The 24,400-nt window shown below is 33.1% G+C and overlaps 1 protein-coding gene across 2 annotated transcripts in view; it reads right to left on the bottom strand.

Annotated features, from left to right (window-relative positions):
• Positions 1-24,400, bottom strand: part of SKIC3 (SKI3 subunit of superkiller complex) — an 80,541-nt gene that overhangs the window by 10,939 nt on the left and 45,202 nt on the right. For both annotated transcript variants that reach the window (XM_025992885.2, XM_072736753.1), the window contains exons 29-40: positions 23,810-23,951; positions 20,890-20,983; positions 18,448-18,525; positions 15,316-15,440; positions 14,403-14,526; positions 13,409-13,630; positions 12,343-12,415; positions 10,916-10,969; positions 10,621-10,732; positions 9,116-9,244; positions 5,891-6,012; positions 3,991-4,149 (exon numbers count right to left, since the gene is read on the bottom strand). In XM_025992885.2, coding sequence (XP_025848670.1) covers positions 3,991-4,149; positions 5,891-6,012; positions 9,116-9,244; positions 10,621-10,732; positions 10,916-10,969; positions 12,343-12,415; positions 13,409-13,630; positions 14,403-14,526; positions 15,316-15,440; positions 18,448-18,525; positions 20,890-20,983; positions 23,810-23,951 — 1,434 coding nt within the window. The remainder of the gene's footprint in view (positions 1-3,990; positions 4,150-5,890; positions 6,013-9,115; positions 9,245-10,620; positions 10,733-10,915; positions 10,970-12,342; positions 12,416-13,408; positions 13,631-14,402; positions 14,527-15,315; positions 15,441-18,447; positions 18,526-20,889; positions 20,984-23,809; positions 23,952-24,400) is intronic.

Below are 24,400 nucleotides of genomic sequence, written 5' to 3'. Positions count from 1 at the left end.
AATCTAAATCTAAAGAAAGTAAAAATAACATACAGAAGGAATCAGTGACATGTAAAGAAAGTATAATGAAGAAAATCAAAACAAAAAGCGGGTTCTTTGGGCAGCCCGGGTGGCTCAGCGGTTTAGCGCCACCTTCAGCCCAAGGCGTGATCCTGGAGACCTGGGATACAGTTCTGCGTCAGGCTTCCTGCATGGAGCCTGCTTCTCCCTCTGCCTGTGTCTCTGCCTCTCTGTGTGTGTGTCTCTCGTGAATAAATAAATAAAATCTTCAAAAAAAAAAAAAAAAAGATGGTTCTTTGAAAAGTTAATAAAACTGCTTATTATCAAGAAAAAATTTAGAAAACACAAATTACCAATATAAGAATGAAAAAGGGAAAAGCATACAGATTTCCCAAACATTACAAAGAAGGTATCACGAACAACTTTATGCTGATAAATCTGAAATTAAGATGTGCTGAATAAACTCCCTGTAGTTCAACAAATGTTAAAGAAACAGGAAATCTTAATAGTCCTATGTCCTAAGAAATTTTACCAGTAATAAATAAAAGAACACCTTTTCCATATAGAACATTCTTGGCCTAAATGGCTTCAATGGTGAATTCTTCTAAATGTTAAAGAAATAAATGTCACTCTCACACAAACTCTATCAGAAAATAAAGAAAAGGAGAATTAACAACATAGATACCAAAACCTCACACAGACCTGATGAGAATGAAAAATTACAAGCCATTCTCTCTCATGAATGAAGGTGTTAAAAATTCTTTAAAAAGTCATTAACAAAGTGACTTCAGCAATATATATAAAAAGGATAATATACATCATAACCAAGTAGGATTTCTTCTAAGAATGCAAGATTAGTGTAGCATTTGAAAATCAATGCTGTCCACCACATTAACAGAATAATTAAAAAAGAGCCATTCTAATAGATGTCCCCCCAAAAGATCTGTTGAAACTGAACATCCATTCATGATAGAAAACAAATTTCTTTTACCAATATAGAATAGAAGAATACTTCCTTTATCTGATATATATATATATATAATCTTCAAAAAACCTACAGCAAACATATTTAATTATGAAATAGTAAATGCTTTCTACATCAGCTTGAGAATAAAATAAGAACATTCACTTATCTACCACTACTTCTATTTAACATTGTATTCAAGGTTCTAAACAGTGCAATATGGCAAGAAAAAAAGTCAATATAGATATACTGGAAGGAAAACGTAAAACTTTATTATTCAGAAATGACAGAATTGTGTATACAAAAAAACCTAAAATCATTTCGAAAAAAATAAGTGAATTCAGCAAGGTTGCTGGGGGTTAACATATAAATATCAACTACATCTCTAAGTGTATGGAGCTAACATATAAGAAAAAAATATCGTTTGTAATAAAACAAAAAATATCAACTATCTACAAATAAACACAAAAATATAAAAGACCTCTACAATGCAAATTGTAAAACATTGCTGAGAGAAATTTAAAACTTAAATAATTTGAGGAAAATACCACATTTATAGAGAAACTCAGTAATATTACTTTATCAATTCTCCCTAAATAAAATTACAGATTCAAGCAATTCCAATCAAGATCCTAGCAGGGCTTTTGTTTGTGGGGGAAGGAGGCAGGGTAATTGACAATTTATGTAACTGCAAAAAATCTAAAATGACTTCAGATACTTGAAGAACAAAAAAAGCCACAAGTCTTAATACTACCTCCACACATCAAAACTAATTATAAAGCTATAGGCAAAAATAAACGGATAAAGGAAAAGAAGAGGGGAGCCCTATAAGACCCACAGATACAGTCATCCGATTTATAACGAAAGCATCACTACAGTTCAATGGGGACAGAATGATCTTTTCAAGGAATGATGCTGGGACAAATGTGATACACATAAGAAAGGAAGGAACCTTGATCTGCAACATAAACAAAAATTAATCCTGGATGGATCATATACCTAACCTGTGAAAGGTAAAACAAACATTTCTAAAGGAAAACAGAAAAGTATCTTCAAGAGCTTAAAGTAAGCAGAGCGTTCTTAAATAGAACATTTCTTTCATCTTTTTTTTTTAAATAGAACATTTCAATAAAGCATTTATCATTTAAAAATGGTAAGTTAGACTTCATTAAAATTAAGAACTATACATCAAAAAATATTAACAGAGTGCAAAGCCAAAGTACAACATGATAAAATATGTGCAATACAAATACTCAAAATATGCTTCAATCCAGAAAATATAATGAATAACAAAAATCAATTTAAAAAACAGCCCATGAAAAATAAGACACTTTATAAAGAGGATATTCCAAGGTTCAATAAGAATATGAAATGTGGCTCAACATCATTAGGAAAATTCAAGTTAAAACTACCACAGAATACTATCACCTACCTATCTACTGAAAAGGAAAATATTAACCACATCTAGCAATATTAGCAATTGGAATGCTCAGAATTTGCTGGTGGGAACATCAAATGGATAACCATGTTAGAAGACTGTTTGACATTTGGCTTATTTCCAGGTTTTAGCTATCATGGGTAATGCTGCTATGTCCGTCCTTACATATGTAAGGGGTTTTCCGGTGGGTGATAAGGGATATGTATGTTTACTGTAGTAGATCGTGTCAAACAATCTTCTAAGATGAAATTTTAAAACTATGACTGCATGAAACTACTAAATGAATCCCACACACATGACACTGATTCAAAGTAACCAGATGCAAAAGAATAGTCTGTTTAAGTGATGTTCAAAAACAGGCGTAAGTCAGAAGTCAGAATAGTGGTTTTCCCTTTTATTTGAAATAGGAGGAAATCAAAAGAGGCATGAGGAGGCAACTAGTTTACTGAAAATGCTCCAAATCTTGGGATAGGTGGCAGCTAAAAAGGTATATACATAAATTAAAAATGTAACGAGTGGTACTTTTAAGATTTTTATACTTTATCCTTTGTGAATTATATCTTAACAGAAACGAAAACAGATGCTATCTCTTAAGACTCTATAATTTATAATTAAAATATATAATTTATATAATTCCTTTATAATTTATCTTTTATAATTCCTTTATAATTTATCTTTTAATTTTTCCCTTTTAGTTTGACAAGGTATTTTTCTTCTTGATGAAGAATATGAAATGATGAGTCTCCATTTGACCTTAAATTATCTTAACTCTCATATGGCAAACTTTAAGGCAGGGGGAAAAAGCACCATCTTTCTTCAATGATCAGAGTAAAAAGCAGGCTTAGCTTGCATAATCCAACTACTTTATGGCATTAGATAATCTTTTTAAGCAGGAACATCAAAAAGTTGTTATAATGAAAGATCAAAATGAAGAACAAATTATAGTAAAATAACCTTCTATAAAATCAGCATCAAAAAGCCCCTTTAATACTCTCTCTGGAGCATAGAGGAAACTACAGTAAACTTAATACAGTAATTACATGTTTTTTTTTGTGTTTCAACATCAATAAGAATAAACTACATATGATCATTATGTGTTTGACATTATAGATAACCAGAGTCAGCTAAAAGGACATTCTGCTGATTCAAGCATTCATAACTATTTCAAAAAGCACTAAATACCCATTAAAATCCTGGATATGGGTTACCTATATGGTAGCTAAAGAAAAACCTCATAAATCCTCTCCAAAAGTAGAGTTAACATCATTATGACAAAATGTTTGAAACACTCCTTTAGTTCTCTTACATCAACCCCATGTAAAAGACAGTATTTTCTACACTATTTTAAATTGAAGGAATTCACAACCAACAATTTAAAAAGCTCTGAAGCAGTATAGCAGCAAATTCTAAATTAGTATTAAACTTCCTTAGTTTCCCTAATCACAATACAACATACTTTAAATTTTGAAAATGAAAGCTATATGGTAAGTTTAAAGGTAAGACATAAAATGGAGCATACCCCCTTGCCTTCCTCTAGTATCACTAAGTATTCTAAATCAGGACTCACGTAGGGAAACAGAGAAATTACCTGCCAAGCTGGAACAGAAGTTGAGTTGGACATGACTGTTTTCTGCAGCTCTTCAAGTACAGCATCTGGGAGAGGTTTTTGCGACTCCAGGAGTGGTTTACACTGAACTTGTCTCAAAAGCAAGATAACAGCTGGCTGATCAGGGTTACTTTTTAAATTCTAAAAATTAAACCCCAAATAGATTCTTGAATATTAAGTGGCAATTAAGGTATTCTTCATGTTAGAAGAAAAATGTGAATTTAACCTTTTCTTATTAAAAAATAAAGAACTGCAAAAGTAAAATAAATAAAACAATGAACATCTTGAGAATATCAAACTCCACACTTAAAATTGATAATACTATTATTATAGTTTATAAGACATTTATTTTAGACTTAGTTTGTCTCTTTGACTTGTACTATTCCCAGGTGATATCCTGAAAAACTTAAGTTCTGAATGTAAATAGGTGAATTAAACAAATAAAATCAACTGTGAAGACTAACACTATTCCTTATTGGAAGAAACTATGTAAGAAGAGCTATAGTTTTTTTCCCTTTTTCAACCTCTTCACAAAGATATTCATTGAGATGTCCTTCTCTAGACACAGACTTCCTAAACACTGTAAGAGAAAAGACCCACTTGCCCATTTCCCTAAACCATTATTTATACACAAACCCCACACACATATAGAATTACATATATGCATATGTATGTCCTTCCATACACACATACACACACACACACACATTTAGGAAATATATATACACACACACATATACACATATTTGGAAGAAGTTTAAGAAAGTTCTCTAAACAAGTCTTCCACTGTTGTTTTAAACATTTCTTTCTTTATTGCTTGTCCCTTGATAACATACTTCTCTATTGTTTATTAAATCGTAGTCTTAAATGTATGTGATTACTTTCTTCTAAGAGGTTGGAACAAAAAAAATGACAAGAAAAGAATCATAAAAGTATCCCTTATTCTGTTAGAGACAGCACACCAACTGTCAGTTGCTTACTAAACACTCAGAGTAATACTAATCTGTCCTGAATTTAGATGGAATTTCTTAAATAATAGAGAAAATTACTCTGCTCTTCAGAGAATTCAAACACTAAAGGGATCCTCAAAGATCTATTCTTCCTTCTCTATGAAATTCATCTTTAAAAAAAAAAATTCTAGAAAGAAAATTCAATCTCCCTGGTAAGCTTTTACGAGAAAAGATGCTTTCAAAAAAAGTTATGTTTAAAACTCTCATTATCCATTAAATTATTTCTGATTACGTTTATGAAACTGATTCATTCAATATATATTTATTGAGCCCCTACTAGGTGTTAGGCAAGGCGCTAAAGATTGACATACAGAACCTATAATCCAGGTACGTATAAGGTGTCTACTGAGTAGCTCTAGTCACCCCATTTACATCTCACTGTCTGTGTGGTTCAGAGCTTTGGAAAAATACAGGGATGTTGGTAAATATAGCATTCTGAAGGCATTAACCAGAACTCAAAGGAAAATATGGCCTCTATAATGGTAACCCCCCACACACAAAGAACTATTAAATCCTTGAGTTCTAGAGTCAGACAAATGTGAGTTCAAATGGTAACACTATCATTTTCTAGCTGGGAACTGTTATGCAAATTACTCTCTCTAAGCCTTAGTTTAGTTTATTCATTAATAAAAAGAGGATAATAGTAAATATTTATGTCATATATTCTTGGGAAGTTCAAATACAAACTGCTAAATGTACTGACTGGCTTATAGGAAGTAATAAATGTTGGGTGGTGTCATTATTATCATCATCACTATCCTCACCACTACCACCATATGCCCTTTAAATAACGTGCATTCTATTTTTAATGTTATTTTCCAAGTAGGATAAGAATCATCCATAAAACTCAATGCTCAATTATATAATAATACCTTTGTGCAGAGGGCTTCAGCTTCAGATATTCTTCCTGTGTCTATCAGACCAGTGACAGCTTGGGAGAGAGACCACTTTTCAAGACATTGGTTATAATCTTTAAGGAATTCTTTGTCTTTAACTGTTAACAAAAATGTCAAGGTTACTTTCTTCTGCAACTTATAAAGCATTCTCAGAGGAGTAATTAGTTGCTAAGAAGTATTACAATTTGACTTATCATGCATACACAATTTTTAAAGCTTACCCATACTACAGGAATACCACAGACTATCCTAACTAATATGTACCAGGTTTCTGAAAAGTTTCATGGTAGGAATATTTGTGGTCAAATAACTTAAAACTTTATAGACTCATGATTTACTTTAAAAAATCACTTTATCTACACCAATGCTAAAAATATCTCATTGAAAAAAATATGTACCGCAATATAACTGACATATGATAAATTACACATACCCACATATTCAAACTCTACGCTCAGAAGACTTTTGACATAAGCATACATCTATGAACCGTCACTACCATCAAGATAATGAACATATTCATCATCATAAAGAGGTTCTTCCTATCTCTCTGTAATCACTTCTGTCCTCAACCTACCTCTCCTCTTACTGTCTGACCCCAGGCAACCATAAATTATTTTCAGACATAATGGATGAGTTTGCATTTTCTAAAGTTTCACATAAATGGAATCATGAAATATAGATTACTTGTCTGGCACAACTATAAACATGGTAAAATACATTTCCAGATGTAAAGTGACTTTGCATTCCTAGGATAAGCCCCACTTGATTATGATGTCTTGTTATCTTTTTTATGTGTTGTTGGATTTGAATTGCTACCGTTTGTTAGGAATTTCTGCATTTGTAGTTCCACAGTGTTCTTGTTAAAGTCTTGCCTGCTTTTGGTGACAGGGTAATGTTGGCCTTGTAAAAGAAGAGTTACACCAACTTTTCTATTTTCTGGAAGGGTTTATATACAACTGGCATTATTTCTTAAATATTTGGTAGAATTCATCAATGAAGCATCTGGTCCTGGAGTTTTCTTTGTGGGTAGATTTTTAACTATAAATTCAGTGTCTTTAATAGATACAAAGCTGTTCAGTTTATTTATTTGTTAAATGAGCTTCGTGTCTTTTGTCCTCTTCACGCAAATTGCCAAATTTAATGGTGTAAACTTGTTCATAAAGTCTTCTTATTAGCCTTTAAATAGCTATAATGACATTTCATTCCTGACACTGATACTGGTTTTGTTGAGTTTTTTCCCTTGATGTCTGGCTAAAGGCTTATCAATTCTATTGATCTTCTCAAAGAACTAGTTTTCACTTCTGTTGATCTTCTGTTTTCTCTTTCACTGATACTATTTATTCTTTTCTTCTGCTTACTTTGAGTTTAATTTCCTCTTCCTTTTTCTAGTTCTTTTTTTTTTTTTTTTAATGCAACTGAATGCTAATTATGGCTTGTTTATTTATTTATTTTTTAATTTTTATTTATTTATGACAGTCACACACACACAGAGAGAGAGAGAGAGAGAGAAGCAGAGACACAGGCAGAGGGAGAAGCAGGCTCCATGCACCGGGAGCCCGACATGGGATTCGATCCCGGGTCTCCAGGATCGCGCCCTGGGCCAAAGGCAGGCGCCAAACCGCTGCGCCACCCAGGGTTCCCCCTTTTTCTAGTTCTTAAGGAGAAGCTGAGATCATTTATTTGAAGGCTTTCTTATTTTCTAACGTAGATATTTGATGCTAGAAATTTCCCTGTAAGCAGTGTTTTAATAGCACTGTAGAACTTTTAAATATTTTTTCCTCTTCATTCAATTCAAAATATTATCTAACTTCCCTTATGGTTTATTCTTTGAACTGGTTTATTTATGTTATTTAGTTTCTAAAATTTGAAAATATTCCAGGTATTTTTCTGTTACTGGTTTTTAACTTAATTCCATTGTATTAAGACAAAATGCTTTATACATGATTTGAAGTCTTTTCAATTTATTTAAAACTTTTCATGGCCCATGAGGTATGTGCGTAGATTTTCTGTGTGCACTTGACAATGCTGTTATCAGAAGTATTCCATAAATGCCAACTAGGTCAATTCAGTCGATAGTGTTGTTCAAGTCTTTTTATATCTTTACTGATTTTTTTGTTCAATTGTTTTGTCAATTATCAAAAGAAGAGTACTGAATCTCTAACTATATAATTGTGGATTTGCCTAATCCTCCTTTCAGTTCAGTAAGTTTTTGCTTCATACATTTTTCCACAAGTTTCTTTTATCCCACAAATTCTATGTGAAATACAAGGCAGGTTTCCTGTATTTTGAAGCTCTGTTACTCCGTGCTTAAATGCTTAGCACTGTTATGTCCTCTCAACGAATTGACTCCATTATGAAATGACCTCCCTTATTATTGGCAATATCCTTTGCTCTGAAATCCAATTTGTCTGAAATTAGTATTGCCATTCCAACTGTCTTTTGATTAGTGTTGGCATGGTATATCTTTTTTCCATCTTTTTACTTTTTAGGCTATTTTTGTCTTCAGAGTTAAATAAAAATTTCTATCTCATCTGTGTTTCAAGCAGTAAATAGTTGTTTTCTATTTGTTTTATTTAAGTCTTTGTTCCCTTTTCCTCTTCTTTGAATTATTTTTTTAATCTTCTTTTATCTACTTTGGTGGCTTATTACCTTTAACACTACTTAGTACCTACTTTCAATTTTAAAATATTCACCTTTAACCTGTCATTGTCTACCTTTAAGTAATATTATTATATCACTTCACTTACAATATAAAAATTTTACAAAAGAATATTTCCATTTCCCCTCCTGTTCTTTGTGCTATTGTGGTAGGGGGCTCTTTAAACAGTCAATTACAGTTTAAAGAGATTTCTAGTGTGTCATCTGTGAATCTGTTTCTATTGACTGATTCATCTGATTATGTGTGTTATTTTTCTACCTCTCGGCATGCCTATTAAGTTTTAACTAGATACCAGACAGACATTGTGAATTTTATCTTGCTGAATATTTCTATATTCCTATAATGTTCTTGAGCTTTGTTCTATATGCAGTTAAGTCTCTTGAAAATGATTTCACCTTTTCAAGGCTTGTTTTTAAGCTTTGTCAGAGGAGATCATTCATCCTTTAGTATAGAGCTAATTATGCTCACTACCTTTTGGCAGTATCCTTCTGAATACTTCACCCTGAATTCACCACATGTAAATGCTTTTCTAAACTTACGTGAAGCAGAAACAGCAGATAACAGTGCCAAGTACAAATCCATTCTCTTTGGCTGAGTGTTGTTCACTAGAGCCAGTTTATCATCAGCATGACAGGCTGCCATTAGCCCAGCCCAGACAGCAGGATCACCTAAACATAGGAAGTATAGTCAGAGGCTTGTTAATATCAATATATCAGGGGAAAACTATAAAAAATGAGACTAAGAGTTTATAAATACCAAAAATTAAATTAAAAATAAAATAAATTGTATCTCCAGAAAAATCCACCTTCTTAAAGAAACTAATTTACACTTATTTTCAGAAGACACATTACTATATTCATCCTTTAAGATTTGCCTTTTTTTCAAAATATAGCAGAGGATAAGAAATATCCTATTAAGCTCTTCCATGGGTGGTTAGCTCAGTTGTCTAGAGTATTGTGCTACTGTAGAAAAGTCAATTATGTTCATTTTCATCGGACACAAAGGACAAGTCTCAAAGAGACACTTATGGTCATCATTCAAACCCTGTATTAAAGGTTCAATCAAAGGAAAAGCAAGATAATACTATTTCTCAGTTCTTAAGAAAAGTTTGAGCCAAAGAAAAAGCTCAAGACAACTCCATTTACTTATGTTCTAACAGCCAAGGATGAAAGTTATTTAATCATTCCAAGTGAAGCAATTCTATGATTATATATCCCTTCACTGATTTGATTTTTCCTTCTTTCCTTCACACCTTGACAGCAGCTACAGGGGCAGGGGGAAGCAGTGGACTGAGGTAGTTGTGAAAAGAAGGTAGGAAAGAATTTAGAACTTCGAAGAATTATTTTTTGGTCTTTTGTAAGTCATATTTTACAGGATAATACCTGCATGGTCAATATCTTAGTCCTGCTACCCTTAAAAAAACAAATAATTTTGGGGTCCCTGGATGGCTCAGTAAGTGGACCATGCAACTCTTGATCTCAGGGTTGGGAGTTTGAGCCCCACATTGGGGCAGAGATTACTTAAAAATAAAATCTTCAAACAAACAAAGACAATTTTAAAATCCCACAGGGGTGCTAGTCAACAATATAGTCATTTAAGCAAACATATTAGCTTGACTTTTATATTTTTTCTTATCCAACTGCTCCCTCCGATATATATTCCCTATCAAATGTCTGAAATGCATACCTACCTCACTTATACAGAATCAGTATTACTGCTAATAGTACAGAAATCATAGAAACATTAGGCAGATAAAAAATTTTTACAAAAAAATTAAATGCATATCTCTATATTATAAAATAATTCCTGCTCAAGGCAATGACTACCTTATTTTCAATAAGGTAATAAAGTATCTTTATGCAAATATTCCTTTCAGCCTGCTTCAAGAAATCTCTCTTAATAATAATCAAATAATATGCAGAAGTTTAAAATATTTTCTTAAAATTCCCTTGTTTATTTTAGAAAATACAAACCTTGTACCTGTAAGTCACAAACACATAACCAAAAGAATCTGAATTAATGAAATGGATTATATTATACTCACCTGGAGAAAGAAGAGCTGCTTTCTGAATGGTCTTTAGTGCAAGGTTTTTTTCAGTTTCTGCTGAACTGCTTCCCATGGCTAACTGATTTACTGCAGTGTACAGTAATGCCTTCTGCGTAAGAGAAAAAGAAGAGAGTTAACCACTTTATAGCTCCATGACTTTCAAATTGACTAAAAATAGTACTATATCAGGTATGATGTGACATCTTAAACCTAGGAAGAAAAATTATTTTACGTGTCACAAAAAATATTACTTAACAAGTAGGACATTTCCTTGATACTGGAAAAAACTAACCTTTCCATGATTTGAATCCAAAATATGAGCCACATTTCCTGCTATAGCACCTGCCTATAATAGAAAATAATTATTTAGATGAATGCATAAACTTATATAACAATTAACAATGATAAAAATCTTTCCATTAAGTCATTTGAAAAGTTCAGTTTTATCACATTCACAACTTTTAAACTCCTGAAAGTATCAACTGATCACTGCTTTAAGAGACACATTTAGTATTTTTTTTGAAGTTCAGTGTTTTTATAAAAAATCTTTTCTACTATGATAATTTCAACTCTGCTTCTTTAAACTACTTATTAATGGTGCAAAAGTTACACAATTTTACACAAAACACAAGTAAATATTTTCTAACAATGTAAAAGACTGGAAGAAAGACTGGAGGAGAAACAGAATCCCAAAACTTACTTTAATATGGTTTTACTCCATGAAAATCTAATATTTTAAAAATTTCTGTTAGTTCTTAGTAAAATGAATACCCAAAGTTCAGAGCACCCTGAAGCTAATCACTGCTTCAATAATCAACTCAAAACTAAAAACGAGAAAAATATACACATCATAGTTTTTGTAAAACGAATTATGAAATCCTTAATTTTAAATTCAGTTAGACATTTTATCTGGAAAAGAAAGTGAATTATGAGAATGATTTCATCTTAATTCAAAAGTATACTGTTCTAATTTTATATTGAAATTGTATCAAAATGTTTTGCATATTATATTTAGCATATAAAGAATGCTAAAAATAATCTTTCAAAATATGTCAATATAAAACAAATAGAAGATGGATTAAAAGCGAAACAGAAAACAGCAGAGTAGAAGGAGGATTCAGGAGTTAAATCTGGGATGAGTCATCACCACAAATACTAATGGTGATTTTGCACAAGTTATTTATTCTCTATGTCTGAAATGTCCTCTATAAAATGGACATTAATTGTAGCTATTTCATGTGGTTGTTGGGATTAAATGACAAAATATATAGAATAGTTGGCACATAATAAGTACTTCATTCTAGTAGCTAATAATGATGCTCTTCTAGGTTCTTTGAATTACCATGTGCAAAAACCATTAGGAATAACAAAATCAGACTCACACAGACTTCAGACAGTGGAATTATTAGATGTAGTTAAGTGTTCAAAACATATTAGCTTCCTAAATGGCAACATTATAAACATAACCTAACCACATAGCCATTAACATAATCTGTAAGTATTTAAAAAATGTCCACCTACTCCTTTGTAACTTTCATAATGCCCAAAACAGTACAATAATACATGAAAGAAACTCAATGTACTAAATAAAATGACTAATGGAAAATATGGTTAAGTAACAGAACTCATTTGCTGTATTAATTATTTCTCAGAATGATAATGCTAATACTACATTAAAAGTTATTTTATCTTTTTTTCAGAATTTAGAACATTACTCACCTTTGCACTTTGGTGAGTATACTGAGCAACTACTCGGGACAACAGAGACCAAAGAGCAGGATCAGCTGGGTTACTATAAAGATCATCAAAGTAAAAAGCTTAGAGATGGGAGTCACTTTAAACCACGGAAAGTAAAAGCAACCAACATTTTATTTAGTACTTAAGTTCAAAATCTTGTAGATGCCTAAAACAAGTTCATATGAATTGTCTATGTGTGAATGAAAGTGTCTTAATTTTCAGAAAACATATCTTCCCTATATACCAAGAGTCCTTATGAAAATAAGAAGGAAAAATCAGCAATATGAGGATTACAAAGCCATGACATCTAATTAAGAAAAGCTAAGGAAATTTAATATGTTGTGTTCAAGGAAAACACAGAAATGAAAATTGTGAACAGAAAATAAGCAACATTTAGAACACTTTACTGCTGGGGTGCCTGAATGGCTCAGCAGGTTAAGAGTTTTATTGGTTGGTGATCTCAGGGCCAGGGACCAAGGCCAGCATGGGGATCCATACTCAGCACAGAGTCTGCTTGAGTTTCTCTCCCTCTGACATTCCCCCTACTCACACACATACATGCGCTCTCTCACTAAAATAAGTAAATGTTAAAAAAAAAGAAAGAGACAGAACACTTCTTTGCTGAAAATAAAACAACCACTACTGCTAGTAATATACTCTAAATTTTGAAGACACTAGTGAATGTTTAAGTGGTCAAAAAATTCCTAAAACCATCAAGCTGAATAGTATCAAATAAACGAACAATATTACAAACTTGACCATAAGTAAGGACTTTTGTATTAAATGAGGTTCAGGCCTTAATTTATTGAATAAGTGCAAAATTTCTGTTCTCTTATCTCCTTATCAACTGAATTAAAAAAAAATCTTTATAGATGAAATGATATGTATAGTCAGTTACCTGGTCCTAAGGGCAATTTCATAAAACCACATTCTGGTTTACAAAAACAAAAAATAAGCCTCACTCATTTTATATTCTTAATGAGGTCCAAATGTCAAAGATAAGCTCATCAAGTATAATTATTCCAAGTTCAGGAGCACAAGAACTTACCTATGGACAGCTTTAGATGCTTGTCTCCTCACTGCCACACTGCGGCCTTGCAGTGCATAAATCGCTGAAGTAAGAAGGCACTTTTGATAATTACTGTCTTTCTGTTTGACGTGCTTCAGTAATTCATTAAGTGCTGCTTTTGACAATGTAGCATCCTGCATTGTCAATCCTAGAGCACACAGGGCTTGAAGGCTTTCTATGGTTGGTTCCTTTAAGATAGAGCTGTAAATATTTTTAATTGTCTATTAGCCATAATACAGTAGTCTATAACTATTAAAATATATTTAATATTTAGTAAAAAGGCAATTTACTTAAAGATTCACCAAACTAAGCCCAGCTTTAAGATAAATATGAAACAGATTCCTTGGTTTCTAGGCACAGCAATTTCCTAAATGTAAAGCAGTTAAAAATACCAAGGGCTTTTCTTTTCTGTTCATTATATCTAAGTTCTAGAAACAAGTATATATTTTGGTTGGGGGTCTGGGTTTTAGAAAAATAATACCATATAAATAACCAAGATATCATGGGCTATTATTTTACCAATTTATTCCAAAAATATAGACATAGTTACAAGTTATACTGGTATATTTTTTAAAGCTTTAATTTTAAATGAACTTTATTTTATCAGGTTAATTTGAAAATTAATGAGGGAAAAATCTCCTTGGGGACCAAAAAATATAAGCCAGTTAGAACTCTGTCCATTAAAATCTTAAGATCCTACTAGATCAGGTGATCAATCACTCTTTTAAAAAAATAAATAATACACACAGAATACAGGATGGTTTTGAAGGACTGGATGGATCCAGAGCTAAGAATTAAGCCATGATCTCTACCTCCACCTATGACTGTTAGTTCACAAGTGAGTCAGTCTAATCCCTTCTGTTCTCCAAAAAGTTCCTACAACATTAAAAACTTCATTTTACATTGTTCCAGTTTTTAATCCAATGTTTAAGCATCTTAAGCAATGTTAAGTGTTAATGTCAACTGTACATACCATTTAAATAGCAATGTCTTGGCTACATCCATTTTTCCTTGTTTATACTCTGTTATCGCCAGAGCTGTCAAGATATGGGCTTTGTCCTGCTCTGATTCAACAATAGACAAGGCTCTCTCATAGGCTATTATACAGAGTTGGAAACAAAAACAAAAGAATATAAACATAATACTGATTGACAAACAGTGAAATTTCTCCCTTTCTAATCCTATTTTTTTTTAAGTAGTAACTAAAATTATATCTTGTTTGCTTATTTTCAAGTGGCTGGAAAAAAAAATTTTAAATAATCTAACTTGGTTTAGCTGTTCCAAGGTGATCCTGGGGATATCGTTAGGATTACTGAGACATTCCCTAACGTCCATCTTCAGAATCTATAGGGAAGCCTTTAAGGGATGTGAAGGCCTGCAGATACGGAGATATCACGACAATTTCCATGTGCCTACCAGTAATGCCATCAAGTTGTAGATACAATAAACTGCACACACATAGGTTGGGCCTACCTACATATATGAAATGTACTCAATGAGCATTTCTGAAGAAAATGAAACACACTATTGCCAACAATGGTCAAGGTCTTCATTTATCACAAGTTTACATTTAAGCAAAGACCTGCTTTCAAATACTAAGTCTACCTTCAGTGATCTTGGGCCTCAGTTTCCTTATCTAAATAATTAGGATAATACTCAGCTCATAATACTCTTATAGGGACTATTCACATAGCACTGTACTAAAGGAGGGAACAGACAAAAAGTACCTAACACCATTCCTGAATCCTAGATGGATTTTAATAAACATTGCAACCCCTATTCTCAATTCAGTGTTCCATTTTTCTGGATGTAATCCTGTTGTGATTCAATTCCACTCAGCTCTGGAAAAGTAAGATATGTCCTTTAGCTTCAAGCAACATACTCACCTTTGCTGCTTTCTTTATATAGGCCTTTCATAAATAAAGCCAGTGCAAAACCTATGATGTCTTCTAACTCCTCAAGGGGTGTTGACTTAAAAGCCTGAATGGCTTTATCATATTCACCAATGGAACTAAGAAGCAAAACATAACTTACTTTTAATATTAAACTTAATTTTGGCTTATATCATAAGAATACAGAAAGATTATACACGAAGGTTCTTTCAATACCTTCATATACTTTGTCTATCAGTGTAAAAGCTATAGAAAAGACCTATTAAAACAGAAGACAGATCATTCATTTCAAATAAGATGTACTGGGGCAATTTAACTTCACATTTTGTTTTTTATAATTGTGAAAATGATTAGTTCTGCTAAAATTACAAAGTGTCTTTCTTATTAACAAACTTGAGGGCAGCCCCTGTGGCGCAGCGATTTGGCGCCTCCTGCAGCCTGTGCTGCAGCCTCCAGGTGTGATCCTGGAGACCCGGGATCGAGTCCCACATCGGGTTTCCTGCATGGAGCCTGTTTCTCCCTCTGCCTGTGTCTCTGCCTTTCTCTCTCTCTCTCTCTCTCTCTCTGAATAAATAAAAAAATCTTTAAAAAAAATTAAAAAAAAAAAAACTTGAACTAAAATCCCAAAGTATAAAAATAAAGTTGACTTTTTTTTTAAGATTTTATGTATTTATTCATGAGAGACACAGAGAGAAAGAGAGAGAGAGAGAGAGAGGCAGAGACACAGGCAGAGGGAGAAGCAGGCTCCATGCAGGGAGCCCAACGTGGGACTCAATCCCAGGTCTCCAGGATCAGGCCCTGGGCCAAGGTGGCACTAAACCACTGAGCCACCCAGGCTGTCCTGAAGTTGATTATTATACAGAATTCTTTAAGCTTAATATATTGGTTAAATATTACCCTAAGAGTATGGTTCTAGCATCTCTGACAAGCTTAACAAATCATAAAATACCTGGTCAAAATAAAACCTAGCCTTTGTGTAAATTGTTTACCTGCACATTCTTTTTTTTTTTTCTTGGAGAGCATAAAGATAAACTCGATTCCACAGACAAAACTATAAATTACCTTTTCTGTATTTAATAGGAAGAAAAGTAAAATTTGTTACATATGATACTAAAACACAATACTTTTTTTAAAAAAGTTTCCTTTTTTTTTTTTTTGTAGAAAGTGCAAGACACATGAGCAGAAGGGTCAGATGGAGAGACAGGGAGGCAGAGGGATGGAGAGAACTTGAGCAAGCTCCTTGCTCACTGGAGAGCCCCATGCCAGGCTTAATCTCAGGACCCTGAGATCATGACCTGAGCCAAAATCAAGAGTCAGACACTTAACTGACTGTGCCCCCAGGTGCTCCCAGAGTACAATACTCCTTAATAACAAAAAATAATTGTTTTGCTTATTTAAAAATGAAGAGAAGCTGCCATCACTTGGAAAGGATGCACTATATCTTTGAGATTTTTATTTATGGTATCCATCACTATAAATCAGAAAGTGTTTCTATTTTTAATGTATTATTAGAAATTTTTTTAGAAAATCCTTTTAATCTTGGGGGAGGTGTGTGTGGGATCTAAAAATACAGGCAGTCTTTGATTTTAAAATTAATCTCACAAAGGTGAAAGTTTAAAAATCAAAAAATTTTAGTTTTTAAAGTCAAAAAACTCAAATTTTGATAAATATTTTGGTGAAGGAAAGAAGGCTACCTTAGATTGTTTATGGATACATACATATATTAAAAGTTTTGGGTTTTTTTTCTTTTAATTAACACTACCTTCAAACATGTGATTTCTTTTGTAGAGAATAGAACTAGGAAGGGCACAAGGGGCTTCAATTTTATTTGCAATATTTTCTTTGGAAAAAAGACCCTGAAGACAATGGATAATGTTAAGATCTGTTATGTTTGAGCAGTGACTATTCATTAAATTATGCTGTACACTCCTTACTGCATTTTGCATGTTTACTATATTTTATAAAAAACAAATTAAAAAAGAAATGATCTATTTTCAATAGAAAATACAGATTTTCTTCTAAAGTATTTACATTATATCATGGGGCACCAAGGTAGCACGGTCTTCATTCTGGCTCAGGTCATGATCTCAGGGTTCTGAGATAGAGCCCCACGTTGGGCTCTGTGCTGAGTTGGCAGCCTGCTTAATATTCTCTCTCCTTCTCCCCCTACTTCTGTCCTCCCCCTCCCTTAAAATAAAAATAAAAAAATGAAAATTAAAAAAATATATTTACATTATATGAAACCAGAACTACAGATAGATACTTGTTCTTAAAATTTCTTATAACCTATCTTCTGCTACAACAAAATCTTACAAATGACAAAACTCAACTCCTAAACACAACAGTTTAAAAAAATTGGAGGGAAAAGTAGTCAGAACAATAATATTTTCTTATCTATGAATAGGATTCATTTACTTGGTTATAAAAGAAAAGAACTGGCTACTTCAGGTCTCTACTTTGTACCTTTTTAAAATATATAGGCACTAACCTCAAAATATCAAACTATACTTTTAGCAATATATTGAAGCTAGACCATTCAATTTAGGGGCAGTTCTCAGCTTGAGGAACACCTCCCAAAACACGTCTGTTCTCTGGACCTAATTCTATTCTCTAAAATAACTGGGTTTTAATCTTTTTTTTTTTTTTTTTTTTGAAGCTCTTTTTAAAGTCAAAAGTCTGAGAATCTGAAGAAAGCTACATGGCTCACTCTTCATCCCAAAATGCACATACATCAAAATTTTTGATACGATTTCTAACAGGTTTCTGGATCCCTAGTGGTCATTCCTGGTGTAAGTATAAGCACTAAGCAAATCCAATTCCTCTTTCGATTAACTAGGGTGGTATTATAACAGATAATAACTGCCTCTCTCTTCTCTTGTATAGTCCACAACTGTGAGTTCTAAATCTGCTTCTTACTAAAGCACAGTGGTGTTAGGTATCCATATAGGTGCAGGAAGCTATTAACAAACCCCAGTATTGAGGAAATTATGTATCCTTGGGAGATAATCAGCCCACTAATTTATATATGTCCCACTACTCTGGAAATTCATCACCACCTCACTAGTCCCATAGCTTTCACCAGAAAAATCTAATAAATTCACAATTAATGGGAAGAGATATGCTTACCATAACAATCTGCCATAATTTCTTACTGCAACATTATAAGTATCTTGGTCTTCTGTAGTCTGTAATAATAACATTGCCCTTAAAAATAAAGAACAAGGTATTTTAAGTTACCTATGTGCAATAGCATTCTTTTATTCTTCTTCCTTAGCAGAATCTATAGATTCTTGGTTTCTTCATTCAATTCTAATTCTTTAATGCTTGTCATAACAACTTTTTATATATCAGTTAAGCTGGCACAACAAAAGCAATTAATACTTAGATTTTAGACTATCAGGAAATTAATAAGGTGATCTCTTACTAAATGAAATAATTTATCATACTTGAGTTTTAAATATTCCAAAAAACTTAATATAAATATGAGAAACAACTGTGTTGCAATTTTAAGTTTTGACATTATCTCAAGTGTATAGCAAACAATCTTAAAAATATTCCTATATTAGTAGTTTGAGTCAGGAAATCAGGAAATTTGAGTGCTTTCATGTCATGTGCCCTTACCTGTTACATACCGAAAAATATTTAAGCAATACTTAGTTAAGAAAGAAAAGAATCCTAAGGAGTCCCTAAAGGCCTTATTTTTACCGTCTTGTGTTCAGTCCCTTTTGGACAAGCAGAAAAATGTCTTAACAACTAAGCGGAGTTGGATATATAGTAAGATTTTTGTTTTTAATTTTCTTTTCTGTTTAAAAAGGATTATCTAGGGAGAAATACCTAAGGAGAGCTTTTAATATCTATGACGTTACATGAAAAACAAATATTTGCTAAAGAAGTCTAAAAGTATTATACAGTAAAAACTATAATGGTTAAATTTATACCTAATTTGTCGTTTTAAGCCTCAAATAGTTGTTTAAGGCAGAAAACGAGAGCAGTAATCAGTCAGGGAAGAGTGGTGCATATCCATATGATTGTGGAGCTACTGTTTTAACTTGAATGTATAACTAAGTGTTAGATTCACAGTATTTGTGATTACAGTATGTATAAGTATGTATAGCCAGCCCTCTAAAGCTGTCTAGTTTTCTTTGTTTGCAAATCCTGCTCACTGTTGAATTCCACCATATTTCTAGTTTCTTTACACGTAATCTTTTTGTGACATCAAAAGAAATAGAATTGTGGTTTTTTTATAAACCTCCACATACACCTGGAAAAATACCTTCTTAATTATTTAGCCTCCAGTACCATCTAGTGATGACTCCTTTGAACTACCAAGAGATCCATAAAAGGACATGGCAAAGCATTTGGGGCACATCAATTATTTTTTATCTGACAAGGCTTTCCCTAAGTATCTGTTTTTTAGATTTAGGGCAATGATACGTGCAATTAGGTCTTTTAACTTTTTATCTAGTGTTCATGACATTAATAGTAATTTTCTTGGGAGATCCCTGGGTGGCTCAGTGGTTTGGTGCCTGTCTTTGGCCCAGGGCACGATCCTGAAGTCCTGGGATCAAGTCCCGTGTCGGGCTCCCTGCATGGGGCCTGCTTCTCCCTCTGCCTGTGTCTCTGCCTCTCTCTCTCTCTATGTCTATCATGAATAAATAAAATCTTTAAAAAAAAATAGTAATTTTCTTATTTACCAATCAACTCATTTGCAGAGAATAAACCTTCAACTTGATTTCATTTCCTACCACCCTCCTGGTTGGTCATTTCACTCACGCACACTGTCTTTGTTTGCTCAACGTGCCAAGTCCACTCCTATGTGAGAGTACTTGCTCTTGCGGTTCCCTCTGCCTGGATGCTCCTACTCTCTCAACCAAATGGCTTATAGCCTCACTTCATTCAGGCCAGGCCTCAAGTGCTTCCTTAGTAAACCTATCACAATTAAACCTGTCTCAAATTGACTGCCTACCTTAATATTCCCTGGCCCTTTATCCCATTGTGATTTTCTTTCTTAGCAATTATTACCATCACAGATGTTTATAAGCTGATCATATGCCTCCCGACCACCAGAACAGGAGGTCCATGAGAATGGAGGCCGTGTCTGTTTTATTTCACTGCTAAATTGCCAGTGCCAAGGACAATGCTTGGCACAAGCAGTTAAAAAACTATTGAATGAATAAAACATAGATCTTAAAGTGATTCAAACAAATACACCATAATGTTCACATTTCTTCTGTGAATGAAACTACATATTTTAATAAAACTAGAAAAAGTCTTAAGTGAGAGGTTTTTCTAAAACAAAATCTGATGAGATTTTTTGTTTGTTTGTTTGTTTTTTGTTTTTGTGTTTTTCTCTTCTCTGTCCCTTTCTTGGAATGAGCAACAAAAACCCAAATGTACTGAAAATTTGTAACTGCATTTTTTCATCTTCAAAGATGTAATAATACATAACAAAATCAAGAAAGGAATCAGAACATTTGTCTAGTACCTTCTTCATGAACGGAGACTAAATTTAAAAAAGCCAAATAATATGTAAGGACCACGCCCTTTTAATTAAATGTAAGAGTTTACCTTCGGTATGCATCTGCGGCTTCCTTTTTCAGTTGTAGATGTTCATTTAAGTAACCCAACATTGTGAAAGCTGGAGCATAATTCTGAATTCTTTCTGGAAATTGAAAAATATCTTTTCTTTACATGTGCATGCTAGTGTTTGTAAAATGTTAGTTTTATCTTCAATGTCTTAAATACCAAATTACCTCCTAAGATCACTGCCAGTCTTAAGAACAATCTGATTTTTATCTTGACTACAAAATACCAATAATCATTTTATAACTTCTAAATTATTGAATATCTTATAATTACTTACAGTTTCTAGTTATGCCTTAAAGTCTAAACATTTTTAACCCCAAAGGTTTAATAATTTTAAATTGCAGCTTATGTTAACACTAGTCATAAGATTTATAAGGAAATTCAGTTCTTTGGCTAATCACTTAATCTTTCCTATGATTTACTTGATGGTTCTGTTTCAATTTATGTGTTTAAAAAAAATTAACTCTGTATTATACACTAGAAACACAAAACAACCTGGATACTTTCAGTGCAGTGTTTTGAAATTTTAATGTCAATAAACATCATAATGTATGTAACATACTGAGAAAGAAACACATCTGATTTACTTAAAAGTAGTATTGGGGGGCAGCCCAGGTGGCTCAGCGGTTTAGTGCCGCCTTAAGCCCAGGGTGGAATCCTGGAGACCCAGGATCGAGTGCCCCATCAGGCTCCGGGCATGGAGCCTGCTTCTCCCTCTGCCTGTGTCTCTGCCTCTCTCTCTCTCTCTCTCTCTCTCTCTCTCTTTCTCTCTCTCTCTGTCTCATGAATAAATAAATAAAATCTTTAAAAAATAAATTTATAAAAAAAAAGTAGTATTGGGAAATAACCCTTCAAGTCCCTTAAATTGTTTAACAAAGGACAATACAATCACAATTTATGTGCTGAATAAGCTCGAAGGTTAAAGCATAAAGTGAAAATCACAAAAAGTTATTCTTGAAAAATCCTGAAGTCATGAAAGAGAGGAACACCAAAACTGAGTCAAACTAAGGAAAGATTTATGCCTTCCTAGTATACTCACCCTGAGGCAAACTGTCAGCAAAACAAAAAGACTGCCTGCATTCTTTCTTATTCCCTTCTCTTTTCTGCTCCTTCCTTCCTTTCTCTTTCTTGTTGATTCATTTGTTCATGCATTCATTCATTTATGGCAAAGCCACATATAGTTGAATTTAAATGAATATATGATTATGACCCCACCATAGAGTAAAAAGCTAGGCTATGCCTAACTATCAGGGAATTGTTCTAGGTATCTGAATTTTGTAGAAAGCTAAAGATATACCTCTTTGTGTAAATCCTTTACAAATATTACTCATTCTAATGGAAACTTAACAGTAAAATTTCTGATCCATAGACTCCTCACAGAGGCCCTAGATATTCTTTAGAATCATTTATTTTGCATACTGCGTAACATGTTAGTGCTCAAGTGCTGATGTTTGTAAACTAACTGCCTTCTGCTCAAGTGTCCCAGGATCAATGCAGAAATATTATAGTCCTCTCCATAACCTATAATGAGAAATTTTCTCTTCTGCTTTTCAGTGTATATGATTTTCATAATATTCAACTGTCCATACGTCTGCTTAAACTTCTTGCTTTAGAATTTTGTCAAGGGATAAATAAAAGACTAGTGAAACTAATATTCTTGAGCATCTAGGGTAGGCCTGGTACTCTGAATTACATTTTGTATAAACCATCCCATTTAAACCCTAAGCAGCAGATACTTTCATTCTTGTATTATAGATGAGGAAACTAAAATTCAATCTGGTAATATGGCCAAGGTTTCATTATAGCTACTAAGAGGAAGAGCAGAGATTAAACCATTGGTAGTTTTCCACCCCCACAACCTGTCATCAGTGGACCCCTCAGTCAACATCACCTATCTTACCCATCCCCTTACCACCTCCTCACTGGTAACCATCAGTTTTTTCTCTATGCTTAAGAGTCTGTTTCTTGGTTTGTCACCTCTCTTGTTTTTTTAACTATGTTCATTTGTTTTGTTTCTTAAATTCCACATTTGAGTGAAGTCACATGGTATTTGCTTTTTTCTTGTGACTTATTTGACTCTTTGTCACTATTTGACTTCATTCACTTAGCATTATACTATGAAGATCCAATCATGTTGCTGCAAATAACAAGATTAAACTGGTAAAAATGGGACTCCTGGGTGGTTCAGTGGTTGAGTGTCTGCCTTCAGCTCAAGGTGTGACCCCAGGGTCCTGGGATCAAGTTCCAGATCAGGTTACCTGCAGGGAGTCTGCTTCTCCCTCTACCTTTGTCTCTGACTCTATGTCTCTCATGAATAAATAAAATCTTTAAAAATAAATAAACTGGTAAAACAAAACAAAAAACAAAACAAAACAAAACAGTAGTTTTATAAAGAAAGAAAGGAAATTATTATAATAGATGGTTAATGAAGTTTCACCATTCTGTCCTTTTCCTTAACCTAAACATATTTTACCAATATCTTGAAGAAAAATCAGATGTTAAAGTGGGAGGTGAAGCACACTAGTTTTGGAATTTAAAGCAGATTATGTGTACCACCTAGCTATCATTATCTCTACTTTCCAAGGTTAACAGAAGTTAAGAAAAGTAAAATACTTGGCTTAAGACTACAGAGAAATAAATGGCAGAGACAGAACAGAAGCAACTCAGGCCCAATAGGCTCCAAAATGCTTTCCACTACAACATGGAAATCAGTTTTATTGTAAGCATTAGGTAACAACAATTTTTCTCACTCTTCAAAAGTCAATACTATAATTTGAAAAGGAGACTATTTGGCCATTGGGAGAATAAAAAAAAAACAAATTCTAATACTGATTTTAGAATTATCTAATTTTAAAAATTATTTAAATTGTTTCAATGGTTATTCAAATACCAAATACCTTACCTATGTATTTACTCAAAACAACTTGTGCTGCTGGAATAGCATTCATCTGAACGATGTTGTACCGGTACAGCTCTGTATCTCTGTTGCTTTTATCCTGCAATGTTGTACAGACCCAGTACGCATAACCTATTGCTCCCTCTGTCTATAAAAAAGACAAAGTTAACAAGTAAACATAGGGTAATAAATATATCAATAAAAATTATAAAATAAGAGACTTCAATACGGTAAATATCACATCTTAGTGTTAAGTCAACAGCTAAGTATCTCGAAATGAAGAGTCACTGTGATACAACACAGCTAAGAGCACATTTAAATCACTGGCTCCAACCCTAAGTAAAAGAATAAAATGGAATTAAATAAAGTGCAGAAAATAGCCTCACCCAAAAGGATGACTTCCTTCTCAGCACCATTCTTACAGGTAAAACTAAAATCAAAAGGGTCCTAAAACATTTTATAAATAATCAAGAAATGTCAACCAACTCTAGTTCTTATTTCATGTTGATTTTTTCTAGAGTCTCAGTTTCAATTCTACAGGACTACTGTATTTATTAAATTCCATGTCACTTTTTATCAGCTTTTGAAGGGTAACAG

Source organism: Vulpes vulpes, chromosome 14 (assembly GCF_048418805.1).
Source record: "Vulpes vulpes isolate BD-2025 chromosome 14, VulVul3, whole genome shotgun sequence".
In the NCBI taxonomy this organism is placed as follows: Eukaryota; Metazoa; Chordata; class Mammalia; order Carnivora; family Canidae; genus Vulpes; species Vulpes vulpes.
This window is presented reverse-complemented; position numbering and strand designations above follow the sequence as displayed.